The sequence below is a fragment of the Rhinopithecus bieti genome, unplaced genomic scaffold (assembly GCF_001698545.2).
Source record: "Rhinopithecus bieti isolate Rb0 unplaced genomic scaffold, ASM169854v2 scaffold_13029, whole genome shotgun sequence".
NCBI classification, from domain to species: Eukaryota; Metazoa; Chordata; class Mammalia; order Primates; family Cercopithecidae; genus Rhinopithecus; species Rhinopithecus bieti.
The window spans coordinates 1,806,673-1,828,855 of record NW_016807982.1 but is presented as its reverse complement, the minus strand read 5'-3'; the positions used below and the strand labels follow the sequence as shown (position 1 = coordinate 1,828,855).

Below are 22,183 nucleotides of genomic sequence, written 5' to 3'. Positions count from 1 at the left end.
GGTGAGGCCTCTAGCCAATAGCGTGAAAAGAACTGATTCCTGCCAACAAACACAAGAGTACTCACTTTAGAAGCAGATCCTCTCCAGTCAAGCCTTCTAATAAGACTGCAGCCCTAGAAAACCCTTGGATTGCATCCTGTGAGAGACCTTAGGGCAGAGGAGACAGATAAGCCATGCCCAAGAAAATGTGAGATCATAAGTGTTATTGTTTTATACCGATATGTCTTGGAGTAATTTGTTACACCAAGCAGTAGATAACTAACACTACAACCCTCTGCATCTCCGTGGCACCTGGAGAACCATGATAGTAGAAACATTTCATAGTATATTTGTATCTCTCACCCTCCCCATCACTCACACTATAAACTTTGTGGGCACAGTCTATGATGTGTTTACCATTTAATCTATGGTTAATGCCTATTTCATAGTTAGAGTTCAACAAATACTTGTTAAAAATTATTGACGGACAGGCACAGTGGCTCACGCCTGTAATCCTAGCACTTTGGGAGACCGAGGCGGGTGGATCACGAGGTCAGGAGTTAGAGACCAGCCTGGCCAATATGGTCAAACCCCGTCTCTAATGAAAATACAAAAATTAGCCAGGTGTGGTGGTGTGCGCCTGTAGTCCCAGCTACTCAGGAGGCTGAGACAGGAGAATTGCTTGAACCTGGGAGGCGGGGGTTGCAGTGAGCCAAGATCACACCACTTCACTCCAGCCTGGGTAACAGTGCGAGACTCCATCTCAAAAAAAAAAAAAAAAAATTATTGAGGAGTCTCTCATTAGAAATAAATTACAGTTGGGTTTATGCATTAACCAGTGAATTAGGTTAGTTCTGAGGCTCTGATAAAGTTTTTGAATTTGCAAAGCTCAGAAGCAGAACCTGAACTGAGAGCACTTTACTGTGGGTGACCCACTATGTCTCTAGATAACATCTCTATCTCAGGTATCTTTCAACTCATAATTTTGAAATAGTATTTGTAACACTAAACCACATGAGAGGACAAAGTGACCTGCCCGTCCACCTGTTCTAATTAATATACTTTTAAACCTTTCAAGGAAAACCATTTCTCCTCCTTTCTTTATACCACACAAAGATTTAGCCATAAAATTTTGGCTCAGAATAATCACATCCTGAATCAATGGCTTGTTTTTTGAGTTAAAAAAAAATCCCTCTAACATGTTCATTTTAATTTTAAAAGTGCTATTTTAAATGGTAGGGAGCCTTTTAATTCTCCACTCTGGGTTATAAAAAAATAATAGATAGGCAGAAATGTGTTATTAAAGCTATTTTTCTTGGCGTTCTGGTAATTTAATAAACTGCTGAAGCTAAGCCTTAAGACTTTATGATGCAGCAAGAAGAGGACTTTTCTGTTGATTAATAGTTTTTGATCGCCCCCCACCCAACCCCCCTGCTTCCTGGGGTGATTCCTGAAGGATAACAGGCAATTTCTGAAGAATGAAGAGGATTTGGAGAAACATTGTACAAAAATGTTTTGTCCAGGGAATGTTAACATCCAGGAACATACACACACTCTGCTCTTCTCTAAGGCTTGTTATGCTTGTGAACTGGTGGAGATGAGTCTCAGAAGATAACTCTTGGAGAGAATTCACTTCCACATTTGATAACTTCAAGCATTCCACAAACATTCAAAAGTTCCCATGTCAAGGTTATTGGAGAATATCTTAGTTTGCTCGGGCTGCCATAACAAAATAGTATAGACTGGGTGGCTTAAACGACAGGAATCTATTTCTCACAGTTCTGAAGGCTGGGAAGACCAAGATCAAGGTGCCAGCAAGTAGGTTTTATTCTAAGGCCTCCTTTCTTGGCATGCAGGTAGCTTCCATCTCGCTCTGTGCTCACATGACCTCTTCTTTGGAGAGAGAGTAAGCTTTCTGTTGGCTCTTCCTGTGAGGACACTAAACCCATCTAATCTAATAGGACCTAATATGACTTCATCCAATCCTAATTACCTCCATGGGTCTCATCTCTAAAAACCATCACACTGTGGGTGAGGACTTCAACATATGAATTTTCGGAGGATACAAACCTTCAGTCTATAACTGAGGGTTTTCTAGTTATTAGGCCAGTTACTTGGCTTCAAACCCATTCCCAATGCTCCTGAAACTCTGTAAGCCATATTTCTGCTTTGCCTTCTGGTTGCCTGTCAGGCTCTGCCAATAAGGGGCACTAGAGGCAGGAGGAGGAAGAAGGGATTATTTGGTCCCATTTGGCTCCTATGCTGGTCAACATCAACCTAGCAACGGCAATTTTTTTTTCTAATAGCAATAGTTGCATCCAGTTTACTATTTTCCCAACACTTGCAAACTTGCAAAACCAGCCTCAATGCACCTCCCCCTCAGAGAATGGGTCCCTACCCCATAAAGCCCTCCTGTGTGCCCAGAGACACTAACATCAGCTAAATAGCCCCTGCTTCCCAGATCCAGACATCAGCTCCTCGAGGCTCCTCCTCCAGCCTTTTACGTTTTAATCATTACACCCTCTTCCCTTTGGGCAACAGCTGCTTCCTGCAGTTGCTACTTCTGTGATACCCTTGGAATTCTTGTTATGCCTTTTCAGTTTTTCGGTACAGACTTAATCATTACATATATTAAATTCTTTCTATTGAAATAATTGAAGTCACTTCTGTCTCATGCCTGGGCCCTGACTGATAGTGGGGACTTGGCCCCATTTATTGCACAAAAAGACGCAACGCTGGAAAAGATAGATAGGCCACCTTTGCATTCTCTAGGACTGTTTATCTCCTTGTAAAGTGAAGCAAATGACAAATATGTTTCATTTATGAGCTTGACCCCACCAAGTCAATTATCTCTTTCTCTGTTTGGTAACGTCTGGACAATGCGTTTGTGGCAAGGAAAGCTTTCTTTGTTGAAAAGTCTTTCTTCTTTCTTGCAAGATAGTTAACTCTGTGAGGTCAGAGCATACGATTGCTTACCTACGTAACTCAGCACCTAGCCCAGTGCCTGGTACAAGGGAGGCATTCGATAAATATCTACTAAATAATTGGATGAATAAATACAAAGATGGGTGAGTGGAAGAATGGATGGATAAATGGATGGATGAGCATTACCTAATATGAAGAACATCTGCTAGTGAAAAGAGGAAGGTGTTCTCGAAGGAATAGTGTTACTTCATTTCAAAATGTCAATTAAGGGTCAGGCGCGGTGCCTCACGCCTATAATCCCAGCACTTTGGGAGGCCAAGGGGGGTGGGTCACGAGGTCAGGCAATCGAGGCCATCCTGGCCAACATGGTGAAACCCCATCTCTACTAAAAATACAAAAATTAGCTGGGTGTGGTGGCGCATGCCTATAATCCCAGCTACTTGGGAGACTGAGGCAGGAGAATCACTTGAACCAGGGAGGCGGAAATTGCCATGAGCCGAGATTGCGCCACTGCACTCCAGCCTGGTGACAGAGCGAGACTCCATCTCAAAAATAAAAAAAAAAAAAAAGTCGATTGGGATTATGTGTGAAAGAAACCCAAAATTACAGTTGCTTTTAAAAAGCATTCACTTTCCAATCCTGTAAACAAAACCCAGGGATAGGCACTCCCTTGTGGGAGGGTTGGTTTGACCATTCCACAATCTCAAAGGTACTAAGAGGCCCAGTTCCTTCTTGAGGTTGGTTGCTCTACCAACCTCATCATGAGGCCTCCACCTCTAGAAACCATAGAGAATACTTCTGCCTACATCCCATTTGGCCGTAAGTAAGTCACATACTCTGAATGCCCATGTGTCACTCTGAAAGTGGGGTTCCTTTACTAAGGAGAAAGAGGGAATGCATATTTGGTTCCAATTGACAATCCCTGTCATGTGGAGGAACGTATAACACAGAACTGAGGAAGTTCTCCCAAAAGAGGGAGGCTGGGAAAATGATTTGAAGTCCTGGAGGAGGAGTTTGAAGGCTGAGAGCCGATTTCCCTGCTTCAGGTGATCTCTCCCTTTCTTATGGAGAATCCACTGCTGCTTCCCTGACCTCCTCAGCCCCTGCCTCCTACTTTCTTATGACACCGACTCATACCGGAAAATGTCTCAGAAGTCTTAGTTGTCTGAAAATGTAATAGCCATGAACCATATGGTATAAGTTCCAACGAAGTTCATTCACTGCAGGCTGTGTTACGAGAAACAGGGAAGGACCAGGAAAAGTGGGTAAGAATACTAGCTCACTGCGTGACCTGAAACAAGATATTACTCACTGTGAACCTTAGTTTCTGCATCTGTAATAAATATATATATCTCACAGGGTTATTATGAACATTAGATAATAAAGGTGATGTATATAGCACTGCGCCTGTTCCATTGTAAGTGCTTGATGATTAGTAGCTGGTATTACTTTATGAAGTATTTCTAGAACTCCCACAAAATGCTACTCCTCAACTCAAACTACATAAAGACTACTGTTTGTGTTAAGGTTCACAAATAGGCTGGGCTCGGTGGCTCAGGCCTGTAATCCCAGCACTTTAGGAGGCCAAGGTGGGTGGATCACCTGAGGTCAGGAGTTTGAGACCAGTCTGACCAATATGGTGAAACCCTGTCTCTACTGAAAATACAAAAATTAACCAGGCATGGTGGTGTGTGCCTATAGTCCCAGCTACTTGGGAGGCTGAGGCAAGAAAATTGCTTGAACACGGGAGGTGGAGGTTGCAGTGAGCTGAGATCATGCCACTGCACTCCAGCCTGGGGGACAGAGCGAGACTCCTTCTAAAATAAAGAGAGAGAGAGAGAGAGAGAGAGAGAGAGAAATTCACAAGTAGAGAGTGTCCAGGAAGAAAACTGGAGGCTTACAACTCGAAAACATGTCACATGGGAATTCACTGCAAAGACCAGGAATGTTAAAAGAGCAGACATCACTTGGCCGGGCACAGTGGCTCAAGCCAATAATTCCAGCACTTCGGGAGGCTGAGGCAGGCAGATCACAAGGTCAAGAGATTGCGACCATCCTGGCCACCATGGTGAAAACCCGTCTCTACTAAAAATACAAAAATTAGCCGGGCGTGGTGGCACATGCCTGTAGTCCCAGCTACTTGAAAGGCTGAGGCAGGAGAATCACTTGAACCCGAACCCAGGAGGCAAAGGTTGCAGTGAGCCGAGATCGCACCACTGCACTCCAGCCTGGCAACAGAGTGAGACTCTGTCTCAAAAAAAAAGAAAAGAAAAGAAAGAAAAAGAAAAAAAAGAGCAGACATCACTTATCTGACTCTCTGAACTGGATTGGGTGATCCTGGTATGTGCTCTCACAGCTCACAGCTCCCAGTGTGTGCCTTTGGTAACCTCATCACCTTTCACAGTAACTATGATTGAACATCTGTGCTTAAAAATTCACAGGGCCAGGCACTGTCTCTGTCTTGCCCACTGATGTATCCCTAAGGATGCATTTTCAGTGACTGTGTGCTGAATGAATGGGGTGGGGGAAGGTGGGTTTGAAGGAACCCATAGAAGAGCCGGGAAGAGCTGGGAGTTTTCAGTCCCATCCAGACTTCATGATGCTGGATCAGGAAAGGCACTCAGGGTCCCTGTTCCCATTATTCTTCAACTATTTCTGGAATTCCCTGAGAGGTGAGCAGAGTCAGGGGTGCAATGTGTTGGAAAAGCATTGGCCATTGGCTCCAGGCCCCCCTTCACCTAAATTCTCTTCATAAGAATTTCTTGAGAAAAAAAGTTTCTAAGGACTTCTGAGAATCTGATTCTCATTCTGGGATGAGAGCTGGGGCAGTGAGCTCTAGCTGTGTCAGAAGGCAGCTTGATACAATTCAACAAGAATTTTTGATACCTACTGTGTGCCAAGCATCATACTAGTGTTCTACATGCAACTTCTCTCTCTTTTAAATAAATCCTTATTTTTATTAAAGTAATGCATATACATGGTTTAAAAGCCAAATAGTGCTAAAAAGTCTCATAAACAAGGCAGTGATCCCTGCACCGTCTTCCCCCACAAATCAATGCCCCTAACTCTCTTGACTCTTTATCTTGGTGTTTATCTCCAGATTTCTAGATAATTGTATGAATTCCACTATCTCTGGTATCATCCATTTTAGATATTATCTCCTGCCTTCCTATTATGATAAATGAGGATTTTAGCTCTATTCACACCTTCTCTCCACCTTCATCCTCCCACCACGGTTACAATTTATCACCATTTTTTGTTAAATCTATATTTGAACTTTTTATTGTTGTGACCAGGTAAATATTGTTCACTGCTGAGTTAATAACAATTGTTCCTTTTTAAATTTGAATTTATAGTTAAAGCTTCCCACCCTCACCAACTGCTATAAAACAACTCTTAATACAATTTTCCACAGAATCAGCTCCATCAGAATAATCTATCATTTTTTTCTCCAGCCATTCCCCAACCCCCACTGACATGCCTCTCTTCTGGAGCTCACCAACTTCCTACTCCAATCTGGACTGGTGGCGGTGGCTCTCAGAGGCTCTGTTTCATGTCTCCTGAGTGAAGACATTCCTTTTCCATCATCCCAGGAATCTCCTTAGCCTCCCTCCACATTGAATACCTGATTCCTGGATTCCATGTCTTCTTTCTTTGTTTACCCACTTGTCTTATTGGAGTACACCTTCCCTTAGCTTCCTGACAAATGTGCAGGGAAGTAAACTTTTTGAGACTTTGCATATCTGAAAGCATCTTATTCTACCTTCACAAGGCAGAGTTTGGATTTAGAATTCTTGGTTGAAAATTATTTCCACTTGAAGTTCTGTCGCCTTTGTTTCAGGATGTTCTAGGTACCAGTGTTACTGTTGAGAACTCTGCTGCCATTTTGGTTCTTGAGCATTTGTATGTGAGTTGGTTTTTTGGGAAATTTTAGAATCTTGTCTTTATCTTTGCTCTCCTGAAATTTCATAGGGATATTCTTCGATGTGCATCTTATTCTTTCACTTTGCTGAGCACTTGTTTGGGCCTTTCAATCTGGGGGATTTTCTTTTATTTTTTTCATTAGTATTTCCATCCCCTCCATTTTCACTCTGTTGCCTAGAATGTCCCTTAGCCAGATATTGGGTCTTCTGTACCGGTCCTCTCATTTGCTTATCTTTTATCTCCTATAACCCACCCTTATGTATTTTTTTATTCTTCTTTCATGAGATCTCTGTGATGTTAACTTCCAGCCCTTTCACTTAAAAAATTACATCAGCTATCGCTGTTTTAATTTCCAAAAACACTTTCTTATTCTGATTTAAAACAATAAGCATATGGCATATCATCCTTATTTTTAAAATGTACTACCTTATCTCCCTTATAATACTGCAGTCGGTCTCTCCTTAGTTCCTTCTTACCTTTGCTTTGATCTATTTCTTTCTTGTTGGAGATTGTCCTTCCAAAGAGTTGATTGGAAGGTCTTTGTAAAAGGGCATTAACCATAGGGTAATTTTCCCTGGTACCTCCAAATGCCTTGAGGCAATTCAGCTTCTCTAGCGGGCCTTCCAAACCTCTGCTTCTTGGTTAAAGCCTAGCTGCTGGTATTGAGGAGTGTATGTGTATTTCACTTGATCCCCATTTTCCGTCTGGGCCATCTCCACAGTCCTTACGCATGGTCTGTACATTTCTCTGGAGAAAATGCCTCCTGTCTCCTACAGAACCGGCCATGGCTTTTGACTTTGTGGGGCCAGGTTGCTTTCACCTCTTCCTAGCCCCACCTTCCATGGAGTCTAGCACCTGGCACCTCCAGTTCCTAGGACCATCGGGGCTCTGCAGGAGAAATGGCTAGCTTCTTGTTGATATTTCCTTTGGCAGGCATTTCCATGTGATCTTCCCCTGTTCTGCTAAGGCATTTAGCTTTCCTCCATCCCATTTCTGCCTTTGTATATGGGATGGGATTACCAACTTCTCCGAGTTTCATTGAGGATAGAGTTCGTACAGGTTTACTTGTTCTCCTTATTATTTGGGGGTAAGTTTCAAGAGAAGAGGAAAAGAAACATCTTTACTCCACCATCTTAAAGCCACAAGTCTATGTTAAGTAGACAAAGTTTATGTTAAGTCTACATTATCTTTTAATCCTCACAACTCTTAATATGGCCACTCACGGAAAAGAGGTTCAGAGAAGTTAAGTTCTCTGCCCCAAGTCATAGTTGGAAAGCAGCTAAGAAACCAGGTCTGGCCGAAGGCAAACCCATGATTTTTCTTTTACTATCTCCTGTTTCCCAACATGCTGAGATCAAGGGAGGGTGGCAAACTATAGTCTAGCCTGGATCAATAACTAGAAGTACAATATAAGAAAGACCTTTGGGACAGACTGTTAACCAAGGCTATCAAGAAGAAACAAGAAATGCCCAAAGTAGGGTCGAGCATTGGGGAAGGGAGTTGAAGGACATCCAGGGAATCCTAGACTTAGGCCATGAAGAAAGTAAGAAGGCATAAGTCTTGAGGGAACTTGGGAGAGAAATTGGTTTCCAGGGACCCAGAAAGAAAGACCAGCGAGGCCACTGGAGTTACACTGTGAGAGCAAAAGAAATGCTTCTGTGGGCACTGGACTTAGGTCCATCCTGAAACATTGGTGACCTCCAGACCCGCAGCCTCCCATTGCTGTCTTGGTTAGGACTCCTAATGTTCCCCAGACTGTCTCTCAATGGCCTCATTCACGGTGGAGTTCAACTTCCAGGTGAATAACCGGGTTGGTAATAGAGCAGGTGAGAACTGAGAATGCTGGTCCAACCTAGATGTGCATAGTTCAGTTTTTAGACCAAAGAATATCCTTACATTAATTCCTGTTTACACATGGCACATGGGTTTCATTTTACAGACCAACTCTGGTCAGTGACAGCTGCCTGGAGCACCACATGGAGAATGACTCTGTGGCTTTGTCCAAGCTTATGGGGATAGAATGACATAGCTGATTAGCGATGTCTGCCAAGGGGGTACAATAGAAGAGTTAAAGAATGTGCGCTGTTGGCCAGGCGCAGTGGCTCACGCCTGTAATCCCAGCACTTTGGGAGGCCGAGGCAGGCAGAATATGAGATCAGGAGATTGAGACCATCCTGGCTAACACGGTGAAACCCCATCTCTACTAAAAATACAAAAAATTAGCCGGGCGTGGTGATGGGCACCTGTAGTCCCAGCTACTTGGGAGGCTGAGGCAGAAGAATGGCATGAACCCAGGAGGCGCAGCTTGTAGTGAGCTGAGATCGCACCACTGCATTCCAGCCTGGGCGACAGAGAGAGACTCCGTCTCAAAAAAAAAAGAGTGTGTGCTGTCACAGATCCAGGCTATCTCCTCTTCCCAGAGTCATGTCCTCCATCAATGTGATTAAGTTGCTCTCAACGTCCTTATTCAAATCATTGGTGAGAGTTTGACAAGATAGGATTAGGGATGCTGCCATTAGGTGCAGTTTTGACACTGACCTCTATGTTGGTACTGATGTACAATCATTGGATATAGTCTGTCACATTTAGCGTTAGTTTTGAAATTGTTTTCCAGGCTACATTTTCCAATTGTTTGTCCAAAAGAGACCTTTTATGGAAAACTTCCACTTGGGATGGGAGAGAGTGCATTCCCTTTATGATGTCCCTTCCTGAGATGCATACACTGGGATGTTGAGAAGTGAGTGGATCACAGGGGAAAAGAGATGAGCCCTCTCGCTTATGATCCCTTAGGTCCCATATTTAGATAGCAGCACTCTGAGGACTCCAGCTTGTGGTCTCCTTTCATGTCCTGAGTAAACACTGAGTCTCGTGGGGAAAATGAGCAGTAAAGATTACGCAGAACACAACAAAAATAAACAGGCGCACTCCATTTCAAGCAGCTCATACTTTTATCATAAAATACAAACTTTCTAAAATTAAGTGTCTTACTTCTATTTTACCAACAACAACAAAAACAAAAATCACTCATGTTAGCTAAATACAGATGCATAAGTGGTTGAGCAAGCAAGTATGAATATGAGGAGCGTGTGTGTGTGTGTGTGTGTGTAGCTTGTGCCATGTGTGAGGGGGGCTGTTTGTGTGTCAGTGTTGGCCAATAGATGAATCTGGTCTTGCTGTTTTCTGTCTGTGACCTGGTCAGAACCTTGCCTTTCCAAACTTCATACCAAGCTTTTGCAGAATCCAAAAATTCAAAAAGCCCTTAGCTGTGATCCGAGGGCTAAGGGAGGAAAAGGGGGAAGAGAAGGAGATCTAAAAGTTTATGCCATTCCCACTGGAGGAAAAATAGGGGCTGTGCATCAAGGGCCCTCCGGATGTTGAGCCGAACCTGGAAAAGAGGGAGGGTAGACGCCATGATGAGATTCCTAATGTTATCGGAAAGGATTAGAAAAAAATAATATATTAATTTTTGAAACAGTGAAGACCATGACAGGCTTAGAAGGTAAAGGCTTTGCCATAAGAAAAAAGCTTTGGCCTTGGGAAAGTAAAATATTAAAATAATACAATTAGAGGACAACCAAGCACTTCTCCTTATGTTTACTTGGATCAGGAAGCCCCTGGGAGCCTGCAAATATTGTTTCAATGAAGCCTACACTCTCTCCCTGCCCAAGACCCATAGAACAAGGACCCTCTCTGGATCTAAGCATCTTACCTGTATTCCTGTGACCACTCTACCTGCCTTAGAGGACCAGATGTGTCCCTCAGGAAAATCTACAACATCAGAGAACTTAGAGGCAAGTCCAGCGTAAGATCTTCGAGGCTGGACAATCCTAGAGTCCCTCCTCCCCTTACCAGCACCAAACTAAATCAGGCCCTTCACTCCAACCCTGACCGAGAAGTAAGCGTTGAGACATCACTGAGTGCCTAGGTCTTTGCTAGACCCTCAGGGAAGGAAGAGTTAAGACGTGTGCCTCACCCTCTAAGAGCAGAAATGCACACGCCTCTCCTTTTCTCCCTGGCACACTCCTATCCATACTTCAAAATAGAGTTCAAAAGCCATCTCCTCTGTGAAGACTTCCCTGACCTCTCCAGATGGAATCATTTACTCACACTTCTGGAATCCTACTGTAATTTCTCCACCCATCTGCTCAGGTATTTTGAATGAATGGGAACAGAACTCAATACAAATTACAGTAGAGCAAATGGCTAGATTTAATCTAATCCTGGATTCTCAATCACTTTTCAGCTGGCCAGATGCATGTTATACAAGAGATTCACGTCCGTGGTACCCTCCTATGAACTGATGAAACAATTCCTCAATTGGAGGAGGGAAGAAGCAATGGAAATAGACCACAGCATTCATTTGTAGTGCCTCAGCAGCTAACTGTGTCTGTTGCTCACTGAGGGTCCATAGGCAAGTTAGGCTGGGTCGTGTCACTCCCTTCTCACTAAAATAAGTCCCAAGAGAGCACAGACTACCTATTTCATATCCAGTGCCCAGGACCTGACACAATGAGTGCCTCATAAGCAATCCATGCCAGCGGTAACCCAACCTCTATTTCTCTCTTTCAGAAATCATATTGGAAGATCATTCAGAAATCGTAATGATATTATTATAGGGATACCCTACCTTCTACTTTCAAAATAAAGGCTGTAACCCATACTTCAGTATTTAACAATTATCAGTAATCAACAATGATCATGACACAGCTCATATCTGGTTGCCACACACGCAGCTAGCTCCTCCAGGTTGAGAACTTCTGATCAGATCAACGGCCACTGGCATGATCAAGACATATGTACACTAGAGGGCCAGGAAGAGGAGCAATCTGTGTGGACAAGAGTTAACAAGGAATGCTTCCTGGAGGAGGAGGAGCTTGAGTTGCCTGTTGAGTACGATGAACATATGTCTTGGTTTGCCTGGGCCAGCCTCTATGTTGGTATTTCTGGTATAATTATTTTATAGTTTTTTTATTTGAAACAGAGTCTTACTCTGTCACTCAGGCTGGAGTGCGGTGGCACAATCTCGACTCACTGCAATCTCTGCCTCCCAGGTCCAAGCGATTCTTGTGCTTCAGTCTCCCAAGAAGTTGGGACTACACGTGTGCATCACCACACTCGGCTAATTATTTTATTTTTAGTAGAGATGGGGTTTCACCATGTTGGCCAGGATGGTCTCAAACTCCTGACCTCAGGTGATCCACCTGCTTTGGCCTCCCAAAGTGCTGGAATTACAGGTGTGAGCCACTGTGTCTGGCCTGGTATAATTATTATCTGTACTCCTTTTAACTCTCAAATTTATTATTGCTTGGAAGATAAACTGTATGGTTATCCCACTCTGATGAATGTATACAAATTGACTTGGCAGAGGGGAGGGTTCTACTTCTCCTTCCCTGAGGACATGGAAGCCCCTCTCTCCTTCCTCTCCCCTTTACATAGTTTTGTCTCTTGATTCCACCTTTTCTGCTAACCTTCGTTGTCTTCCACACTAAACTCTCTGCTTAGGCCCATGTGTCTTCCCCAGCCAGGTGCAGCCTCACCTTGATCTTGTTCCATCCAGCACCTCGCATCACCACCCCAAAACCAGCTCTTTGTTCAGGAAACACTTTCTTCACCTGGCTTCCTGCACTCCACTTTCCCATTTTTTCCCCACCTCACTAGATAGTCCTACTTATTGATAGAGTCTTTGCTGGTTCCTCCACATCTCTGCAGCCTCTACATGCTGGAAGTCTCAAGGCTCAGCCCTTAGACCTCTTCTCTTCTCTATACTTGTGTATTTTGGGCCATCTCATTCCATCCCATCCCATTCCTTGCAATATCATGTATATGCAAATGGCTCCCAAATGTATTACCAGCCCCAATCTCTCCCCTGAGTTCCAGACTCCTATATGCACCTACCTATCCAAAACTCCACCCATCTGTCTAATGACACTCACAATTTTCACATGTCCAAGACTGACTCTTAGTAAACAGATCCTTGTTCTAGTCATCATTACCTTGGTTGTTTTTTGTTTTTTGTTGTTGTTTGTTTATTTTGCTTTGTTTTGTTTTGTTTTTGAGATGGAGTCTTGCTCTGTCGCCCAGGCTGAAGTACAATGGCATGATCTCGGCTCACTGCAACCTCCGTTTCCCAGGCTCAAGTGATTCTCCTGCCTCAGCCACCCAAATATCTGGGATTACAGGCACCCACCACCATGCCCAGCTAATTTTTGTATTTTTAGTAGAGACGGGGTTTTACCATCTTGGCCAGACTGGTCTCGAACTCCTGACCTCAAGTGATCCACCCACCTTGGCCTCCCAAAGTGCTGGGATTACAGGCATGAGCCACTGCGCCTGGCACAATGACATTAGTATTTTGGCATTGCTGCTGCTCCAGTTGCACAAGTCAAAAACCAAGGAATTTGCTTGACTTTTCCCTTCCCTCATTACACATTTAACCATCATCAAGTCCCACCAATTCTACCAAGAAAAGAACACATCACAGATCTTTTCACCTGCCCCCTTTCCCAGGGCCACTGCCTTCATCCATGCCACCAATGCCTTGTGCTCAATATAAAGCGCCTAGCCTACTCCCCTGCCTCAGCTCTTACCCTCATAGTCCATTCTTCGGACATTGGCCAATGTGATCTGTTTTATATAGAAAATTAGAACATGTCCTCATCAATTTAAAAGCCTACATGATTTTCCACTGCTGCTGAAACAAGACTTCTAGCCATGCCTACCAGGCCTTGTCTAGTCTGGCCCTGGCTACCTCTGATTTTAATTCCACGCACTCCATCCCTCACTGTTTGTGCTGCAGCCACAGGTTCCCACCTCAGAGCCTTTGCACTTTCTATTCTTTCTGCCCAGAGGCTCATCCCCGACATATATGCATGGTTCTTTCTCTCATTTCATTTAGATCTTGGCTCAAGAGGCTACCCTTGATTCTTCTCCCCACCCTAACCCATATCTCGAGGACCTGACTTTGCATACTTACTTGTTTATCTCCTTATTGTCCTTTTCTCCTCCTAGAATGAAAGTTCCTTAGGAGAAGGAAAACTTTTGTCTCGTTCACTCCATTATCCCTGGTGCCTACAACAGTGCCAGGCACATACAAGGTGCTGGATCAATGTTTTTTGAATGAACAGATCATCCCCTCTGGGTACTCAGGCTTGCACCCTTGACCTCGTGATCCTGGTTTCCTCAGCCTCTCAGAATGCCAATCCACCCCGCTCCTTCTCCTCACCCTCCTCTTTGCCTCCACTGTCTCTGGCTCTCCCCAGGCCGTCTCCCACACCTCAGGCTACTCCTTCCTCGGGTTACCTTCCCACTCCTCCAACCTCTGCAGACCTGTGGAGACCAGGCCTCAACCTTCTGGTCTCACAGCTCCCAATCGGTGGTTCCCGAAAGCTGACTGAGGAGACATTAAGACCACTCTTCCTCCCAGACACAGCCAGGGCTATCTTCTTCAGCAAGTCTATCTTCCCAGAAACCAGAGTCACAGCACAGAATGTGGGAAGTTGTCCAGCCCGCAGGCAGTTTATCTGGGTCTCTATTCTCACCTCCAGGGGATGATAATCTCTCCCATAGGCCCCTAGAGCCACCTCCAGACCACACTCTATCTTGCTTCCTGTTTCTCTTACTTCCAGCCCATCAATTCACTCTGATGTGCATAAATCTTCCCCAGATCCCCAGGTCTAGCAGTCCAAAGCCTTTCATAATCCAGTCCCAACCTCCCTTTTCCAATCCTGTTTTCCACCTTTTTCAGAGACAAATCTAATGCTTCAGCCAGACGCCTTTATTCCCCAGGTCTCCAGCTTGCCACATGCCTTCCCATCTGAGGGCCTTGCTCCTCCTGCCTGGAATGCCCTCCTCCCAGCGCTGCTCACAGGAACCTCCCCCGCTGCAGGGATCCTGCCTCTGTCCTCGGGCCACTTTGATGGCTTTCACTTTGCCAGGGCACTAACATTGTTGTACCCACATTTCATCTGCTCTCAGTTCTCTGAAGGGAAGAAGCATATGCTATTCATCTATGGGTCCCCTGCAGGCTAAATTCAAATTAACTACATGTGTTAACACAGCGTTTCCCAGGGTGTGTTAGGTGGAACACACCATGATATACTCTGCAAGAGAAAGGAAAAGAGAGGGAGGGAGAGAGGAAAAGAGGGAGGGAGGGAGGAAAGAAGGAAGGAAGGAAGGAAGGAAGGAAGGAAGGAAGGAAGGAAGGAAGGAAGGAAGGAAAGAGGGAGGGAGGGAGGGAAGGAAGGAAGGAAGGAAGGAAGGAAGGAAGGAAGGAAGGAAGGAAGGAAGGAAGGAAGGAAAGGAAGGAAGGAAATATTTTTTTAAAAGGGTGTGGATGCTGGGCGCAGTGGCTCATGGCTGTAATCCCAGCACTTTGGGAGGCCAAGGCAGGCAGATCACCTGAGGTCAGGAGTTTGAGACCAGCCTGGCCAACATGGTGAAACCCCGTCTCTACTAAAAATACAAAAATTAGCTGGATGTGGTGGTGGACGCCTGTAATCCCAGCTACTTGGGAGGCTGAGGCAAGATAATCGCTTGAATCTGGGAGGTGGAGGTTGCAGTGAGCCGAGATCGCACCATTGCACTCCAGCCTGGGCAACAAGAGTGAAACTCCATCTCAAAAAATAATAATAATAAAATAAAAAAGAGCGTGGATTTCACATTTAAATAATACTATTGACCACCTTCTTGAACATTCTCCATGCACCCTACGAAATTAAATGATCTGAGAATTCCAACAGTTAAGAAATCTGTTTATCTCTGTTTCCCACAGCTTTTCCCAAACAGATCTGACTACTGAAACCACTTTCTGCATTTATGCCTTTTTTTTTTATTTTTATTTTTTATTATACTTTAAGTTCTAGGGTACATGTGCATAACGTGCAGGTTTGTTACATATGTATACTTATGCCATGTTGGTGTGCTGCACCCATTAACTCGTCAGCACCCATCAATTCATCATTTATATCATGTATAACTCCCCAATGCAATCCCTCCCTCCTCCCCCCTCCCCATGATAGGCCCCAGTGTGTGATGTTCCCCTTCCCGCGTCCAAGTGATCTCATTTATGCCTTTTAACAAGCTATTTGGAGAAAATACTGATTGAAAGGATGAAAGTTTGGGGACATGGGTCGGCACAGCAGAGAAGGTTCTGTGATGGGGAGGTGGAAGGATGGGAATCACTGCCAGGCTGGGAAGTTTGGCCTTCATCCTATAAAGTGAGTTTCTCAAACCCGGGCATCCATTCCCCAGGGTGTGCCGGGGAGACTGGGATTCCCAGGAATGACACGGCACCACCTGACGCTTGGAGCATCCATATTACTGGAAGGTTTGGTGGGTGGGAATGACTGGCTATGTATTATTATATTAAAACAAACACAAATTTATGACTCAACAGCATGCACAATTTGAGTAGAATTTTCAGCCAGAATGTTGAGTTTGTGCTGGCTGTTTGCTGTTAAGCCCTCAGACCGTCCCAGGAAATAGGAGCTCCTTGCCTCTGCAGTTTGGGGAACGTGGTGGAAAAGTGTGGGCAGCCCTGATAAGCAGTCAAAGGCTCTTCAGCAGGGCCCATCACAAAGTCAATGGGATGTTCGGGAGATTAGTCTGGCAAGGAGCTCAGGGTGCCAACAGTGGGAGGTGAGAGCTCTAAGGAGATTAGCTGGCCATGTCCTGTTGTAACCAAGCACATGGGTAAAGGCAAATGTATCACTGCACCAACTGCCCCTGCCTGTGGAGAGGGGTATCCATATGTTATGAACCACGTAGTTGCATTTCTGCAACCAGACCTGAAATGCACCTACAAAAGGGGCCCACCAGGGCCCAGACCCTCTTCATTGCTGCACCAAGTCCCTCCAGGACCCACACAACCACTGGCCACAGGTACAGGGCCCATCCCATCCCACAGCCATGGAACACATGTACCAAGAAAGCACTGGCAAGCCCATTCAACTTGCCCCCACTCCCACCAGCTTTCTGGACACCCTTAGGCCTCCAATATGGGCTGACTCACCCATATGCTTGAGGAAAGAGGTACTGCGGTCCATCTCCTGCCATTGGGGGAGGGTCTCGGGGGTTGGCAGACATCTTTGGAGGTGTCCTCTGAGGGTAGGGATAATTGGGCTGGACAAAAGGGATGTAGCTCAGTAGTGGGGTGTAGGAAGAGCGGAAGATCTGCTGTCCCATCTGCTGTGGGTTGTATGGCGTCACCTGCAGGCCACAGAGAAGAGAGGGGTGAGGTCACCATTCCCCAGCCCAACTCTAAGCCCAGCCACCCACCCCCAGCCTCAGCTCCTGTGCCCCTCAGTCACTATTGGGTACATAGAAGTCAACATATTGGAATGGAGAAAGCCTAGGGCTCAACTTCTGTAGTTAGCCCGGCAAGTTACCGAATTTATCTGGGCCTCAGTTTCCCCATCTGCAAAATGAGAAAACACTACATTGTTAGTGGGAATGGAGTCAGGTGATACAAATAAAGAGACAGGCATATAGCACATAGCAAATCAATATTATTTCCATTCTCTTCCCTGTTTCCCTAGCTTTTCCCTCTGTCAATAATCATCTCAAAAGCCCCTTGTTTATTTTTAAGGCTTTCATTATCCCCAGAAAGCTATTGTGATTTACACAGCTCTGGCTTCTATCTCTCCTGAGATCCTTTCAACAGATTCCAAGTCCGAGACAGCCCTGCCCAGTGGAAAGTCCTGCGATGGCAGCAATGTCCTACATCTGTGCCATGTGACGTGGAAACCACCAGCTACACACGACAATTGAGCATTTGAAATGTGGCTCATGGGCATGAGGAACTGAGTTTTGAATTATACTTAATTTCAGCTAATTTAAATTTAAATAGCTACACATAGTTGGTGGCTGCCATCGTGGACAGTGTGAGTCTAGGAGGAAGGGCAAAAAAGGGCAATGGGGTTGAGCACAAACTCTAGGGAAATACAGGAATTCAGTGGGGCTTCCGAGATTGCCCGTGATGAACTCCAACCAAGAGCTGTGGCTCCCACCATCTTGTCACAACAAGGCAGAGACCTCATCCATCTTGTTGACGCCTCTCTCCCCAGCCCTACGACAGTGCCTGGGACACAGTCGCTGCTTAACAAACATACGTTAAATGAATGAATGCAAGAAAAGGAGAGAGAGGAAAGCAAAGAGGGGCAGAAGGAAGGAGGGAGGAAAGAAACGACCACTAAGGCATCTTCTTGAATACCTAAATGATGCGGGGCTCGTTACCTTATGAGCACTACATTCCACTACTGACAGCTCCAAATATCAGAAAACCTTTTCTCATACGGAGCTGACATCTATCCTCTTCTGTGCTGAGGGGAGTATCAGTCAGAACTTGAAGAAACTTCTGGATTTCCATTTTAATAGCAAGTCTGGGGTCCAAGTGCTCAGGAATCGGGCACTCTGACAGGCCCCTCTCACCCCATACGCCTTTATCTAAAAAAAATCCACAGAGGGGGCCTGGTGCGATGGCTCACGCCTGTAATCCCAGTACTTTGGGAGGCCAAGGCAGGCAGATCACAAGGTCAGCAGTTCGAGACCAGCCTGGCCAATATGGTGAAACCCCGTCTCCACTAAAAATACAACAATTAGTCAGGCGTGGTGGTGCATGCCTGTAGCCCCAGCTACTCGGGAGGCTGAGGCAGGAGAATCGCTTGAACATAGGAGGCAGAGGTTGCAGTGAGTTAAGATCATGCCACTGCACTCCAGCTTGGGCAACAGAGCGAGACTCTGTCTAAAAAAAAAAAAAAAAAAAAAATCCACAAAGGCTAGCACTCATTGAGTGCCTAAAATGTGCCCAGCCCTTCACATGGATGCTGTCATTAAAACTCCAGAAAGCCCTGTGAGGTAGGACTATTATTATTTCCAGTTTGGAAACAGGAAATCTGAGTTTCAGAGAAGTAAAGCAACTTTCTCAGTGTTTCCAGCATCTGAGTTGTGGTCAGAACCCTGGAAGGGTAAGCCCAGAGCTCATACTTTGTTTCACACCAGCCTCTCTGTGCTGTGTCCTCTCTGGAAACCTGAGTCCTCCCTCCTGGTCCTCCCCAGTGTTCTCCAGTGGAGATGTGAGGCCTGATGATGCTGGGCGCAGGCACCAAATCCCAAGGTGATGAGCTAAAGGTCAGAACACACCAAGAGCACCTCCCAGGACAGATGGGAGTCGTGACCCTGTGGGTCAGCATGGCAGAAAGTACCCCTGTCCTCATGGGGGAAGAACTGCCTGGCCCTGGAAGGAGATCAAAATGGAGGAGGCAGGTCCTAGGGCTCACACAATGTCATAAAAAATGTGCCCCTGATTCCACGTATCTGATGACACTATAAAGTAGAGCTTTGTAGCCTGCTCTGGAGCCGTCTCCAAATACAATCCTCACTGACAAAAGCAATGGAACAGTGTGCCCAGAATGCTGCATTTATATAAAAATGTTTATATAAATAGATATCGCCGGAAAAATATGTTTAAAAAAATTAAACAGTGATTACCTCCAAGTTTTAAAATTTTTTACCATGTTTTTATATTACTTTTTTCAAATACATACACATGCATGTGTGCGTACACATACACGTAATTGTCTAAAAATATTCTCTCTGGAGCCAGGTCGACGATATTCCTGTTCAGGGGGTGGAGGCAATGGGGCTGAGGTTTCCTGACCCAGATCATCTCTCATCCCAGCTTCGTCTCAGGATGCAAGGGTTCCTGCTGCTGAGAAATCAGTGCTGGCCCAGGTAACAAAGCTGCCTACACCTACGGGCTCTTCCCTATCCTCCTGAACGTTCTAACACATTTCAGGTCAGAGGTGCAGTTTGCACAGAGGGTGGGGCTCCCTGGGGAGACAGGAGAGGCAGAGGCCGTATGAGTTGGAATGTGGGGGTGTCCACCTTTGTGTGGAGGAGCAAGGCCAACCTGGGGCTATGGCAGGCTGGGTGTTGGTGCCCTCTGCTCCTCCATTCTAAGCTCCTTTCCTCATACCCCCATCCCTGCCCCAAGACTTAATACCCCTCAATGTGCTTCTGTATCTATTTGTGTGCCTGTGCCTGCACACAGACTCCTGCAGCTTGGTGGCATGTGTACAACTGTACCTGTGTTTCTATCTGCGTGCATGTGTGTGTGTGTGTGTGTGTGTGTGTGTGTGTGTGTGTGTGTGTTTGCATTTCTCTTTCTGCCGCTTTATTTTCTGGTGGTATTTTTGTGCACCTACATACAAGATGTAGTAAAGCATGGTCATTGGCACGCCAGCCTGCCAGAGGTCAAACCTCAATTATTGTCCCACAGATATTTATCCCGACCTACCCATGAAAGTAGTGTTGCCAGATTTAGCAAATAAAAATACAGGACACCTGGTTAAATTCAAATTTCAGATAAATACATATTTTTAGCATAAGTATATCCTGTGAAATATTTGGGACATACTGACACTACACATTTTTTCCTTGTTTATCTGAAATTCACATTTAACTGGGTGTCCTGGATTTTAACTGGCAACCCTACAGGGGAAGAATATGACTCCTCAGTCCCACTGATGCTGAGCAAAGCCATGTCGTTTGCGTTGGCCAGTGGAAGGTGGGTGGAATTTCCCACAGACAGGTCTGAGCTGAGGATTTCAGAGGGATCACGTATTTCTTCTTGCCCTGTTGGGCTCTTGGCATCCACCGTGGAAAGAGCAACAGGTACTGAATCTTCAGCACAGGCCCAGGAGAGGCATGTGGAACCCACGTAAACCTGATCCACAGCCCAGCTCAGCCAGTCCGTAGACCCGAGCAAGAAATTAATATTCATTGTTGAAAGTCCCCGAGATGTGGGGGGATGTATTGCCACAGCAACACCTAATTTGTATGTTCACTTTATGACTTTGGGCAAGTTACTTAATCTCTCTGCACTTGGGTTTCCTCATCTATAACCCACCTCACAGGGTAATTTTGAAGGCTAAATTAGTTAGTGCAGACACAGTGCTTAAGGACAGGCCCAGCATGCAGGAGGGGCTCCCTTAAGTGCCTGGTGTTGTCACACAGGGACATCCGTTTGTGATTTCCACATGCATGCCAGTATGTGAGTCTGTACTCTGGAGCCAATGGTAGGCCAGGTGGCTGGTCACCAGCTGGACCAAGAGGAGGGAGCAGATGCACCCTCTGACCCAAAGGCCTTCATGAAGCCGGGACAGAGGAGGAGAGAACGTCTACTCACCTGTTGGGAGTAACATCCCAGCTGGGGGTGCAAAGCCTGCTGATAGGGCATCCTCACTGCCTGCTGTGGATACAGGCCCTGGGGAGAAAGAGAGGCTCAGTATGGCCAGGCAGGGGGCTCCCTGCCAGAAGGCAGCAGCTTCTCAGCTCAGTCCCCAGACAGGGTCGAGTTTGTTCCATCACATCGCTGGCCACACCCATGGGCTGTCTGAGGCCAGCTGGAATCAGACCAGGCGAAGCAGGACTCACACCACACAGGAAGCCCCTCTTAGGCAGCCTTCACAGCCTTTCTGGTGAGTGTGGGAGATAGGAGCTGCCTCCTGGGTCCCAGATCTGTCTCTTAGTGGCTGTGTGACTTTGGGCAAATCGCTTCACATCACATCTCTGAGCCTCTTTTTCCTTCTCTAAAAAATGACATGTGCTCAGGGCCGCAAAGCCTGTGAAGGTAGCCACATTATCTCTGTTGCTGTCCACACAACTTTTTAAATGCCTTCCCCTAATCCCATACCTGCCCCCTGAAGACACAAGGTGTCCATGCACATCTCTACGTGTGAGTGTTGGTTTGCATCCATGTTTAAGTACACCTGCATGTGTGTTTGCACTTGTGTCTATGCAGCTGTGTATTTCTGTGTACAAATATACAACTGTGAACCCAGGCGTGTTAGTGTTGCTGTGTATCTATGTGCCCATGCATATACCTGTGTCTGTAGCATACGGAGAGGGGCAGTGTGAGGATGAATGTGTTAACACATCTAAAGAGCTTACAGTAGTGCCCAGCACATAGTAAGGACTCAATGTTCAGTGTGTTTGTCATCCCTCACTGCCTCTTCTCTTAAACAGCTTTCTGGCAGCTCAGCCAGATGGGAAATTGACATTTTACTCACAATTCTGTCTTGGGGTGCTCATGTGTTCACACACAGACATAAGACACACACACACACACACACACACACACACCCCGCAGAACTGCTTCTGTGGCAGTGGTCATTTCTAGATTTCTAGTCCCAGACTCTGCCTCCACCTGCAAATCCAGAGTTTTCCCTTAAGATAAGGCTCAAAACCCAAAGCACCTCTCAGCCCAGGACATCTCAAAAGATCTGCTGCCCGAGAAGCTGCCTTCATTCTGGGCTCAGCTTGTGCCAATGACCAAAGTACTGATGATGGCTGACCC

At 45.7% G+C, this 22,183-nt stretch overlaps 1 protein-coding gene across 1 annotated transcript in view; it reads right to left on the bottom strand.

The window, feature by feature from the left end:
• Positions 1 to 9,757: 9,757 nt before the first annotated feature.
• The window catches only part of CUNH1orf94 (chromosome unknown C1orf94 homolog), a 43,107-nt gene continuing 30,681 nt past the window's right edge, over positions 9,758 to 22,183 (bottom strand). The window contains exons 5-7 of the mRNA XM_017884564.1: positions 21,014 to 21,091; positions 16,838 to 17,034; positions 9,758 to 10,213 (exon numbers count right to left, since the gene is read on the bottom strand). Of these exons, the coding sequence (XP_017740053.1) occupies positions 10,138 to 10,213; positions 16,838 to 17,034; positions 21,014 to 21,091 (351 nt within the window). The 3' untranslated portion in view covers positions 9,758 to 10,137. The remainder of the gene's footprint in view (positions 10,214 to 16,837; positions 17,035 to 21,013; positions 21,092 to 22,183) is intronic.